This window comes from Necator americanus, chromosome III (assembly GCF_031761385.1).
Source record: "Necator americanus strain Aroian chromosome III, whole genome shotgun sequence".
Classification (NCBI taxonomy): domain Eukaryota; kingdom Metazoa; phylum Nematoda; class Chromadorea; order Rhabditida; family Ancylostomatidae; genus Necator; species Necator americanus.
The window spans coordinates 10,692,082-10,705,443 of NC_087373.1; the positions used below are offsets into that span (position 1 = coordinate 10,692,082).

The following is a 13,362-nucleotide window of genomic DNA, read 5'->3' on the forward strand; positions in this document are numbered from 1 at the left end:
CAATTTATTCGTTTCAAGGAATAAAAAAGATGTTACCGTATTGTTCGGGAGCATATGTATGTAGGGTGTGAGGCGGAAGGTAAGCAAATGTATAAAGTAGTTATTCACTATGTAATTAAGGAGCAGATTTTTTGCTGATTAAGTGTTAATAGGGGCGAAAATATCGGGAATGGATCATTTTCTCCCTGTAACCCAACATTTTCTGGCTGAAGAAACGATTTCCAACTTTTTTGTCTAAAAAGTGAGCGGAGAATCAAGCACAGACAATGGGAGCTTTTGAGAAGAAAAAAAAAAGAAACTATGGAGAAGCCTTTCAGAACCAAAGATTAAAATTTCTTAAAATTCTTCATTCTAAATGCAGGAAGTTCGGCATTAGCTCCGAAAATAAGGAAGAGAGATGAAAAAGGTAGGAAAGAAGGAGAAGAAAACAAGTTTTAGAAGGAAAAGCTGGAAAACATTTTAATTAATTTAGGTATAATACTATTCTTCTAAGCAAGTTCAGAAACGTTCATAGTTTCGATAGAAAACTTGGGATTTCGTTCCATATCTTGAATCGTTTCTACATGGTATTTTTCATACGTTAGTCTAGTGATGTTGGCAAGCTGAAAATAACATAAAGATGTTCTGCGAACACGATATGAGAGCATAAATTCAACAAAGAAATCCCATGGTATTGTTGTCAGCTCCTTCACTGCCACTGGAGGTTTGTGAAGGATCTGAGAAGAATTGAAGAAGCGGCTGATGGCTTGTCTAAAGCAAGTCAGAAAAAGGGCAGACTCATTCGCTTCATACAAGGAGAACAAAGAAAAAAAAGATGCCCTCAACAACCATGGATTAATCATTTCGATGGATGATGTCCATCGAAACTTGTGCAGCTCTTACTGGATTAAGAGGAAACTTATGCCTGAAGATGAGATTCATTTAGCTGTTATGCATACAAAATATAATAAACGTTAAAAGTTTCAGTCCTTATTTAATTTTTTCCCGTTTTTTTTTTGCTGTGTCCGAAACCAACGGCACCTCTTTGGTACTTTTTTTCAGAGAAAAAGAAGAGAAAACCTTTGAGAAGTAAATGACAGATCATCGCAGAAGTTCATACAGGGTAAACTAATTTTTTTTGCTCAGAAAATTTTTCTCCACGAAATCAACAATGGAATGCCTCGCAATAGCGGTATATTTACCCGTTCATTGAACCGATGTTCTCTATTACCTCTCGAAAAGTTGTGAATTAGTTAAATAAAGCGAAAAAAAAATCATTTCCTGGAGAACAGCTTTATTTTGTTACCTATAGAATTGTTTTACATTATCGGATAGCTTAGTCAACTTTTACTAAATTATCATTTACTAGATCGTTTGAGGTCCATTTATATCAATATTTTATGGATATTATGTTGGTGTTCATCCACAAACACCAACTGTAGCTACAGTATACATATATTTTTGCTATACATGAGTAAGAAATACTCAGTGGGCCCCATTTCGAGAAGCATCCACGGTAAGGAGGTTTCATTTACTCCCGTCTTCGTTGTTGGCCTTATATCGTTTGAGAGAGGACAACGATACGAATTAGTCCATCGAATTCATTTTAATTCACATTCTCATTCTATCCCTCAAAACGATCTCAGCTATTAAATAATGTTCTATGTTCATTTAATCGAATTTCACCTGTTCTCCTTCGAGCAGTTGATCGAGGTCCCATGGGTTTGGCTCCGGCAGCTGCGAGTATTCGGATGAGAAACGGGCGTCCATTAGCATGATGGTGTAATTTCCTTGAAAATCCGATGTTTGGACTTTTCGTTGCACCTAAACCTACAGATAGTGGAATGTCCTTAAGAATAAGAAAGCGGATCTTTAAGAAAAAAACAAATTGATATGAAAAATAGTCTTAGGGTATGCAAATATCCGAAGAAAAAATTAATTTTACCAGTTTATCTAATTCAATTTATATATGTGCAATTATCATTCAAAGAAATCAGAGGTGTAACGAAATTTCTGACGTTTAAATTTTGCAGTAAATGAAAAAAATGTGGTTGTGAAGGTAAAAAAGGTTAGCGACTTGGAAAATAAATGCATTTTCTCTTATTTTTCTGGAAAAAGTTCATAGTTTCTTTCACTGTGTTTTCTTTCTAATAACTATGGATGGAGAAATCCTAACACTCATCCCACATGTATGTCAGGATTTCTCAAGAACATCGTCAGGTCGAGACACATTGTCAACGTTTTTATCTCATTTTGAATTTCCTGTAAAAGACCAATTTATAGGAATTTATTTCTCATAGGGGAATTTAAGATTTTTGGCAAGCCAGAAATTAACTCACAAAAATAAAGTAAAAAAAAACAGGTTGCAGTCAAATAATGTTTCAGAGCCAGGTGCATGCCTTTAACCTTTTAACTCTACGTAGTTGCTTTTTAGCAGTTACACTCATAAAAGGCGATTATTTACGAATTTTCGATGGCAATGGACATTTGGCAAAACTAATTTTTCAGATTACCTTCGAAAATTCTATGACCTTCCAATGAAGTGGAACTAGTGCTCTTTCTTTTTACCTCTGAATGCTCCCGCGTATTAAATTTTGTATTTGGACAAATTCCGCCAGTATCAAACAAAAACATGAATAGAACTTTTTCTGGTTTGAAATCATTTCAGTCCTGCAGAGTTCCCTTGAAGACAAAGTAAAAATTGTCAAAATCATCGTACAATTCGAACATATGTACGTATATTTTCGGATTAAAGATTTCCAATGTTTTTTTCTGTCAAGGAAAAAAAAATGCCTTCTTCTGCAGTAACTTTGTTCTTATTGGATTAAACATATATCATGATTACAAACATATAGCTATGTGAATTTGAATAGCTACCATTGAGAACGACTGAATTTCACTACTATGAGGATGGATGAGGGTAAAGCTGAAGAAAGAGATTTTGAGCGCATATCACTTTTATATGCATCGGTTAGGCGCTGCAAAAAGCCAGTGGATCGAGACATTGAATGGAGGACTGATGATTACAGTGTGTTTCTTCGATCTTTTTTTATTTCTTTCTTCGATTATGAGCCCATAGTTTAGAAGAAGAAAGAATTGATTATTTAAGGTCATATATTCTCATGTTCCTTAATGAAAATAACGAGCTTATTCTTGTTTTACTCATTGATGAATCTATTACGGCGTAGATGGTTTTTGCCATTAAAAAGTCTGATGCCTATTGGTCGGTGAAATATTTAACATATTTTAAGATACGTTTAAGCCAATGAATTTTCTTTTATTTAGCACAACAATTACTTAACTTTAGCTTAACTTCAAGCAGTACTACAGTACTGTATTTAAGTACATTTGTTTATTTAAAATGAACATCAGTGAACACAGAAAAAGGAGTGTTCGTAGGGAAACGGGTGATTGAAAGTGAGTGTCGAGAGGAATGAGATTTAGGCGCTTGTAGTTTATAGCTGGATGTGTAGCGGAGCTTCCAGTGCTGGATAATTCGTTTGATTGCCAATTTGTAGAAACTCGCCCCAAAATGGGCAACGGGTCCCATTCGATGGCTATTCCAGCAACTCACTCTCATCCAAGCCCATTACTGTTGTTTGGTCTGAGCTGTAGGAGTTGATTTTTCGGGACAGTAAAAACTGAAAATCAGTGGAAATTCTTTAAGAATGGTCAAAAGGAAAGGTCAAGCTACTGGAAAACTATAGTGAAATGCAAAAAAAAAAATAATCAAAACATTCATGTTTAGCTTAGGTTCGCAAATTAGAATTTATAGGATCCTTTGGACAATCTTGCCCTGGCTAAGATTTCCTGAACTGTAAAGCCATAGGCTTCTATCGATTATTAAGCAATCCGGACATAAGCATGAAAGTAGGTAAAGTATAAGTCTTTCACCTTAGAACCAAAAAAAAATTTATTTCTTATTGACTTGTTGACGTCCTCGTAGCACAGTCCATTTAGAAAACAGATTCCGTCAAGAAGATTCTCTCATTACATTACCCAGGACTTGTGAACTGCTTGAAACGGTAGGAAAGTCAAGTTTCACTCTTTTTCAATTAAGAATTGATGGCATCATTCAAAATCTTCACTCTCCTTTTTTTCTTGGACATTTTTCTTGGACATCGAGAAGACTTTGACGCAGTCTCTAATTTTAGAGCAACTTTGAAGATTTTAATATTGCAGATTTATTTATAGAGCCAGGGTATCTAAGATATATTTTTTTAATGATAGTACATGAGAAAGTACAACAGAACTTCAGTACCAACATTACAACAGAATACATGCAGCATCCACGATCATCCAAATAAGGCAACTTACAGCCGAGTCGCACATCTCTGATACATCGTTTGATTCAGGGGTACAAAGTGTGGAATGTAGAAGATGAACCAAATTTTGACCGAATGGAGCCATTGTGATCTGTTTCTGTGTTGCTAATGAAGGATTAGCTGACGCTTAGAGGAAAGAAATCAGCACAAGTCAGTGTTTCAAACATCTACAATCCTTCAATTAAAAAAAATTGCGTGAAAAACGAAAAATCATTTTTCTTGCTCTTCAACACTCGTTTTCAACACGTGTTTTCCTAAACGAACGAACAACTTCTAATGACCTCATCTAAGCTGACAACCAGTGTACACTACATACATTCAGTTTACATTCAGTTTCAGATACATTCAGTTTTTGCTATAGCGAGCCCTTAGGGGCTGACTGGTTCCGTGTTTTTTTCTTTCGAAAAAAAGCATCGTGCAAAATAAATTCTGTGCAGCTCTGTAGCAACATTATTAACTTCATTTGCTGCCTTATTTGCTGGCTTAGATAGCCTAAGCAAAGAGGTTTAGAAAAATCTTGTGCTGGAATGGCTGATGCCATTGCAATACATCCAGGGACATTGAGATCGTGTTCGGCCACTCAAATATCACAGCTCTCAAAGGTGAAGTTTAAGATATTTTTAAAAGCGCCGTGAAAAGTACAGTAGTACGAATAACCAAGTGTGATAAATGTGTTCAACAACTGCATGTGTAAACTACAGAAGTCCTAGGACTTTTCTTTTGGAGATGAAATCTACCCAAACGATTTCCTTTGAAAGTGATGGTTTAACAAATCAATTTGGACCTTTATATGAATCAGAATGGACAGCGGAACCTTTTCATGAAACATCTTTTCTTTTCTTATGACCTAATTTAAAGCTCGTGTGTATTAAAATGAAATTTCTCTTCTTTTGCTTGTATAAAAATATGCCAACTAAATAGAAGAGATAAATCAAAAATACAGGATGATTACAAATGGTTCATTCGGATTTTGACATCTTGTAGCTTCGAATATACAATGCCCACCCATTTATACTAATAACCATTAGAAAAAGCACTTCAAAGTTGTATTTATGACATTGCAAGTTCCGTTTTGACTCACCAAATGGAGGGGTGATGACGATTTGCGAAATGGCCACTAATCAACAGAAAATTTTGTGTCTTGGAATGTGATAAGAAAAAAATTCATGACCACCGTGCAGCGTGCATTCCGAAGGCGCAACACACAGCCACCAAACCATCAAAGCATTCTGCGATGGTATCGACAGTTTAAGGAAACAGGCTGCCTCTGTAACGGAAGAAGCTCCGGGCGACCACCTATCTCGTAGGGTTCTCTCAAGATGGCCCCAAGGTCTCCCGACCTTACAGTTTGTGAGTTTTTTCCTTGTACATACGTGGAAGAGAATGTGTACGTACCACCTTTTACTTCAACATTGGCTGAACTTCAGGATCGCAACACTGCTGCGCTGGTGAACGTTGACTGTAACATGCTTGAAGTGTATCAGCTGAATTTGACCACTGCATAGATGTGTGTCGTGAATCACGAGTAGAGCAGATAGAACATTTCTAATGATGTATAAGAAACTTGGAAATGTGTCCTATCATGCAATGTATCAATCACTACTTTTTGTTTAGCATTCTGTAAAATGAATTCATTCAACATCTTACGAAGATTTTATAATCGCCCTGTGGTATGAGGTGTGTCAGGAAGTTGGTACCAATTTGAAAATGTCGCCAATTCTCTGAATACGATTAGCAGTTTTTCTTTCTTTTTGTTAACTCCTATCCAGAAGCCTGATAGCGTCTTTTCGTCCTTATCGTTTTCTTTTCTGTACTCATTCTCGCGCACTTCATGTGTTAAATAAAGAGACTTTATTCAAAAAATTACGAGATAAATTTCAAATTCCACATACATACATTCATCCTTTGATACATAGAAAGATATTAATAAATAATAAATAATAAAGGGCGCAGTCTGTGTATCACAAAAATAGTTCATGCAGTAAGGCTAGTTCAGCTCCGGCTTGGTGCACTTGTTTACAGATGGGTCCCACAGCGTCAAAACGGTGCGCAGGTGCTAGAAAATAAGAGTGGAGTTAATTTTGTAATGAGTTGTTGCATCGATGGCAGGCAACAACTACAGAAAGTTTGTCAAAAAAATACATGAGACGTCCGAAATCTGCTCATGATGGTGGCGTCTACATCCGAGTTATGATTCTGTATTTGTACTTTCCGACGGCTTACTGTGTTCGCTATTCCCAATCTCTACGGAGATTGTACGTGCACACGCAAACAGCTATTGGAATAGTAGCTTACCGTCTCCGCGCTCCATATCTTTCATCTGTGATAAGATTCCCAGGAAAAGGGTTGTTAAAGACTGAAACACCTTTGATTTTGCCCATGTTCGACTGTCTTTGAATCTCGGCATGTTGAAACGTAGTTTTAAATTAATTTCTTGAGCTGTAGCCAAGATTGGTACTGATCGTCTTTATTAAACAACGACTAACGTTTCGGCGTTATCGCCATCGTCAGAGCCTGGAAGATTCAAAGCCAGGATTGATCCTCTCAAGCGCCTCATCACCCTACAGAACGGTAAACTAAACGGTAGGCAAACTCAAACAGCAACACATTGGCTAGTATTTACCTCATTAGCTAGACTTGGTGACGCAACAGACCACCACGTACCACAAATATGAGTCACAAGGGTTTTATATAGGGACCTCACGGCCCGCCCCGTAGATCAAAACCCGCATAGGTCTTGATATGGGGATAACTCGTTTGTGATAGCAATGCACTCATCCTTCTTGTTCATTTTTAGACTTTTGGCGGTTATCCAGAAGGCCTCTAGTGTTCTGCGTGCTGTGATCTCGAACTCGCAGGATAACATACGAACGTCTACCTCTATTTCGGAGTTTGGATGAAGTATTCTACGGTGTGCTCCAAGTGGGGTGAAGGTTTTTGATTTTGCGAGTCCATCTAGATGCTCCTTGACCCTAATACGCTCTGGAATTCTCGTTTAACTTATATAATCGTCACCGCACAACCTGAACGTGATACGATACACTACTCCTTATACCATGCAATCACCCTCTCTGCCATACGGGCAAACCACGCAGCTGGGAGTTGTGCAGAGTCGTTGTTTAATAAAGACGATCAATTCCAATCTTGGCTACAGCTCGAGAAAATCAATTTAAAACCTTTGATGTTGCTATAAAAAAGGGCGCACTACTACATTATTGCTCTGAATTTTTGCCATGTTTCCCAGCGAAGCGATCCTACCACCTCAAGATAACGATGAAAGTGCGGAGTTATTCAGACGCTCAGACTGATATAAACATAAATATGCACAAAAGCACAAAAGGGTTTTGTATATATGTTTCACTTACACATACATTGTCAGAACCCTATTCAAACGCTAACGATGTTTGAACAACGGAAATAACCAGAGTCATTACATCGATATGACCAGTAAATGTTTGCGAAGCTGCAACAATTTCATTCGTTTTTGCCAACTAAGTTGGAGAATTAAGCTGTGAGAACTGGAAATTAACCCGCTCAAAAAAGAAATCATTCCGTGGTTTTGTTGTGGCAGAAGAAACATAAAATTATATTCTTATAGATAGGCGAATGATATGCTTTTAGAAGCGGAATAATCTCGAAAGAGGCAAACAAATAGAGTTAATAATAATAATGATAATAGTAAATTAATCAAGTCACTGAAAACCCTCACAGTGAAACAAAGAGTAAGATCACATACAAAGAACGTGAGAATTTTGATTAGCAAAGAATAGACCTCATTCTTTATCAAGCTGTGCTGATTTTGTTTTTGAAGATTCTTTTACCTTAATATTGGAAGTGCTGTTCATTGATTTGTTCGGGCATGCGCACAAATACTTCCCTAGCTTAAGAATTGCTCAGTGACTACAGTCTTTGCTCAAAGGGCACAAATAACAGCAATATAATAACAATCTGACATGGTACGGATTTCAGGTGGAGTATTCGTATACGGGATCGTAGATTATGGAGAGATGGGTGATTCCATCCATTTCTTGCTAATTGGCGTAAAAAAGGGCCCAGAGGATGTAGCGCGTGCACAAAACTGGAGCACTACAATCGAACTCGTTGTAGAAAATAGAACGCTCGAAGCCGCATCTTCCGGGCCGCTTTACGGCAATTAGGAAGAAATGGACGGGATCACCTCCCCTCTCCTTAATCTACGATCCCGTATACCAATATCCCAACTGAAATCCGTAGCACCTCAGATTGGTGGGGTGATGCCTTTAAGGTACTTCGCAAAGAATTCTGAGCGTCGCTCAAGCGGTGTTATCGTAGAGATTTCAATAACGCGTGGTGCCCAGTAGCTCACGGACTGGCGGTTGCTGTTCAAATGCATCACGGCCAACTTTGTCATTTATTTGTGGGCAGATATATAGAGACACTCCTAGACTTTGGTCACTGAAAAGAGCGAAACTTTGAATGTCTTCTTGTAACTTAACAATGGTGGATAGTTATTACTATCTCAATAACGTTTTCAATACTGCTTTGGATTAGCTTCCAACGTGATGAAAATAGCTTCAGTGCACTCACACAACGTTCCAAGCAAAATTCAAAGCTCTCCAAATAATCTCCTCTGAATCATTATAAAATGAGCACATTTGCTGTACAACAGCAGCATCCCCGCATCTATGGTCATGAATTGTATGTGACAAAGAGGGCAATTTATTTGACACTTACCTTTTTGGTGCAAATATCATGATTATGTTTATATAGCCTTGTGTCAGACATCTATGAGTGAAAAAAGAAAGATCAGCATCAGAATTACTGAATATAAGGACGCTGCCGGTATGATTCCGCATCAGCTAGGTTCAGCACCAAGTTCCTTTTGCTCACGGCAACTTCCATTACAGCAATTAAGTTTTCCCTTCAAACGGTCCTTACATTGCAGAATGAAGATTCCTGTCTCGATCCTGATTGTAGCGACAACAGCACTTTGTAAACAAGGAGGATGGAATGGTTTTCCCAAACGACATGATCATGGCGGAGAAAACAGTCCGCATGGCATGATGCCTCCCCCACCCTTCTTGCAAAGTGCTAGCCGAGGAGCTCAACGCGAATTTTTTGCAATCTTAGGCGACATGGAATTGACGATTGCTCAGCAGAAAGAAGAAGTTCAGAAATGGGCGGAAAAATATGGGTTTTCGGTAAGATTCGCTAATTGCGCATAATCGATTGCTGCCGTGAAATCTAGGGTCCTCTTAGGAAAAGTTGCAAGATTTCAACGAAAAAATGGAGAAGATGAACAGTGAAGCAAAAGAGAACGCCACAAACCTTATCGCTGAACTCCCAGCTGCAATGGAGAAAGGTTCTGCTCTTATGGCCAATAAGAATCAAACCATCCTTGAACTACATTCTGCCGTAAAAACGCTCTACGCCGAAAACCCAAAAGTGAGTTTTTCTATGGAAAACGCTGTCAACGTTTATACCTCACACATTTTGCAGCTATATCGGGTGCTGATGTTCATAATCGGGCAGTTCATGCCATCGCACGATCTATATGGTGGAAAATGGGGACCGAAAAGAGCTTCAGGACAACATTCTCATGCAAATATGAACGGCTTCCATGAATTTCAACCGCACTTCGTGAATGAGAACGAAAGGAAGCCACACCAATGTTGGTCATTGCTAAGACCTCCACACATGTGCTAGGATTTTTTATCCATCACTCTTTCAGGGAGTAACGACGGCGGATTTCGACGCTGGAGAGCATTTAGAACATAAACACATCAAATTCTGCTCACTTCTTGTGCAATAAAACTACAAACGTTACAGTTTCACATTTTGTTCGTTCGTGCAATTAGTGTGAACTGAGCCCAAAGACACGAACTGAGAAGCAAACCTGACCTTTTTAAATTGAACCATAGAAGACAGGTTGAAAAGACTATCCGTTTGATTCACTAATAACACATCTCGCTCTTAGCCGAACTAGGGATAGAATTTGATCAAGCACGGCTTTTACAACATAATCATTCCGAGAAGCAAAGAAATATCTTTAAAAAAAAGCAAGAGTAGCAAGAGTAAAAGTAGTAAACAAGAGTAGATAGAGTGACTCGAAATATTTCTTTCTCAAGAATACGAACTCTCATGAAAGAGACGTGGTACTAATCGATCCACGTTGACGAAGTGGTATGAAAAGACAGAGTTTGAGGTTTTCGCTTACTGTCTGCATCAGTTTCGCCACCCGATTTCTCCAAAAAGTTCTAAAACAATCGTCCTCAAAGGAGGTCACCATAATCACGTCGACTACTATATCATGTCCTATAGGATTTGCAGAATACAATGGATACTTTTGGCTGATTGCTTTTGTGATTATCAGACGTAATGCTTGCGAGGTATGAGTGGTGGTAGAAAGCATGAACTAAGAAACGGAAAAAGACATACAAAAGTATGTATTATGCAGGAATTGCAAATCCCAACTGAAGTAAATAAAGAATGTCAAACCAGAGCGGCCTTTTTCTATAAATTACTGTGACTAAATGGCTACATTTCGGAATTCTTCTGGTCCTCCGAAAGACAACGAAGACGACCTGAAGTATGAAGAATTGCAAAAAGTCATTTCGTATCTTCGCAATTTTTCCCATCCATCTATTGTTTTATGTAGAAAAAATAAAGATGATTACATGCCTCCTACTTTCTGGATAGGAAGTTAATTTTAATTCTCAAAACTTCTGATTCAAATACATTTAATGAAGTCTTTTAGTTGTAGTTGTTGGTCGTAACAGTTGTTCTTTGTTAACAAGACATTCCTCGTGGATCCGGTCCGTTTTACTGTTTTATTCATCACAATATACAGAAAAGAAATTTGGCCACAATATCATCCTGTGTAAAGGATTGGGTGCACCGACCAATACTTATTCCGAGTGTACTGCTGCAGAAATCGGGTACTTATTTACTTACTTACTTAATCGTGGGCTGTTGTTAGCGCCTGAGCTGTTAACCAATGTTAATCTTCACCGAAGCGTGTAGTCCTTCCAATAGAAGCTGTATCCTACTCTTTCGATCTAAAGCTTCCACAATAACCAACCATTTGCCATTGTTCTACAGCTTGCGAGAATTAGTGCCTCTCGTTAGTTGATTACGGCATTAAGTGACCGTGATGGGTCAGGACAATGACCGGCAGTTCAGCGATCGTTCAGTTCTCACGAGTGTTGCTGCCAAGGAATCAGTGCTCCTTGCAACTCTTCGGCCTATCGGGGTGGGCATTGGCAGTGTCACCATTGCACCTTCTTCTATCTTTGGCATCTTTTCCAGTATCTGGGTAACTTCCGCCACTTAACAGTTCAGGTTAGATGGCTCACGTGTGCTCAGAAGTCTGGTTGCGCTTGGAACAGACAGGATCACCGCAAGCACACTGGAATCTGACTCCTATATGCGGCCCCCAAAGTTGGTATTTGTTTAGTAACGGTTGACGTTTCAACATTATAGCCTTCGTCAGAGTTCGAAGCATCAATGATTTGTTTTCTCAAGCGCCTCATTACTACACAGGATATATTGCAGTTTTCCCCTCAAAGTAGCAATATCCATAAGGTAGTCGGCCTGAAGCTGTCTTTTTCTTTCTCTCGAACATCCAAGCCCACAGATTGTTCGAAAAAAATTTCGTCCTCTCTGGTATTTTCAAAAATGATTGTAGTGATTTTGAGTTGTTTTCACCTTCCCAGCCCTTCAGAATGACGTAAGGGTTGCAGAAACAGTAGCAGCAAACCTCGATCGACTGCAGGTACATTTACAATGCAGCGACAAATGTTACACAATTGGTCTCTCAAAATAATTAAATTTCACTCCAGGCGACTCGAGTACTTTTTCTGTATAATTCGGTTAGGAAGGCAAACTGTCATTCGTCCTTTCACTAGTACATAAAATAAGGGATCCACAGAGGATTGAAGGGTTGATGTAAAATCTCAAGGCACTTACATAGTTCGATTACGTCGATTACATAACAGTATGTGTAATTTTACAGTTGCTGTTCAGTGCGATATATCATGGTGATGCCACGCGACTATTACGAACGGGCACCCTCCATTTCGTGACGTCGCGTCAACGCGGTTGAACGAGTTCAGTGAGAGAACTCTCACTCAGCCATGATCCTTGTTTCTAACATTTGACAGCAGCATAATTGAAACTTTTAAAGTCCATCAAAAATGTTACTCCTAATATTTGCTTACCCAATCAATTCTTCTCTACCGGGGAAATAAGCTGAGCAATTTTTTGGCGAGGGATAAGGTGTATGGGGAGTAGAATATATGAGGCATAAGAGTCATAATTTCCTGAAGGTAGAATGATTTCGTTAAACAGATGTTGTCGTAATCACAACGGATCTGAAAAACTATAGTCATCATGAGAACGCGTCGTTGAAACTCTCAAGCGTTCGTGTTTCCCAGCGTTCTGATTTCCCTTTCGGATAGTCTTCACCGAGATCAAGGTGATGTGTTGATTCTGTAGACCTCATTATCGTCTCATCTTGGTGATTATCCTTTCAATCGTTTTGTCACAATGTGATGTATGTAAGGGATAAAGGATAAAGAATAAAGTGTCTTTCGTTGATCAGTTTAATTAATTTGTTAATTCGTTATTCGTTAACTCTATCTTGTGTCAGAATAGCAGAGCATTCTTACGGTATTCTCATTCTGCGAGGAGTAAAATGAGTAACCACGCACGCATATGAGTTGATTCATGCGTCCCTTTTGTGGAGGTGTCTTTGCAGCTTTGAGGATGTGAGGTCGGTAGTTAGTGGGCTATCTATGAGTTAGTGGGTTACCTGTATTGTACCCCATTAACAATCACTTGACCTCCACCAATTTCATTGCATATATTGCCACTTTGGTTAAAAATTTGTTAGTTCAGAAGTGAAAAAGAAACCGGATCCAGTTTCATCTAATACACATTTTTCTCGTTAAACAACCGTTTCATATTAACACGACTGCGTGATAAGAGGAACGGTAGAGAAGCTTCCGAAGACATTCCGCGAATGCCTCCGAGGTATTACGTATCCGTTTGATAAGTCCAGAGTGACGCAGAAATACCT

General features: G+C 38.6%; 2 protein-coding genes across 3 annotated transcripts; one reads left to right on the plus strand and one right to left on the minus strand.

Annotated features, from left to right (window-relative positions):
- Positions 1-488: 488 nt before the first annotated feature.
- Positions 489-6,711, minus strand: RB195_009198 (uncharacterized protein; the record flags this gene model as incomplete). Its single annotated transcript, XM_064196073.1, has 4 exons — positions 489-602; positions 1,666-1,803; positions 4,297-4,430; positions 6,600-6,711. The coding sequence occupies 4 exons, from the start codon at positions 6,709-6,711 to the stop codon at positions 489-491; spliced, it is 498 nt and encodes a 165-aa protein (XP_064047218.1).
- Positions 6,712-7,200: 489 nt separating this feature from the next.
- Positions 7,201-10,061, plus strand: RB195_009199 (uncharacterized protein; the record flags this gene model as incomplete). Of its 2 annotated transcripts, XM_064196075.1 has the most annotated exons (5): positions 7,201-7,226; positions 9,229-9,484; positions 9,543-9,728; positions 9,783-9,954; positions 10,015-10,061. In XM_064196075.1, 5 exons carry the CDS (start codon positions 7,201-7,203, stop codon positions 10,059-10,061), a joined length of 687 nt encoding a protein of 228 aa, XP_064047219.1. The 2 variants fall into 2 exon arrangements, with proteins under 2 accessions (XP_064047219.1, XP_064047220.1); XM_064196074.1 differs by lacking the exon at positions 7,201-7,226 and having other exon boundaries at positions 9,230-9,484.
- Positions 10,062-13,362: the final 3,301 nt, after the last annotated feature.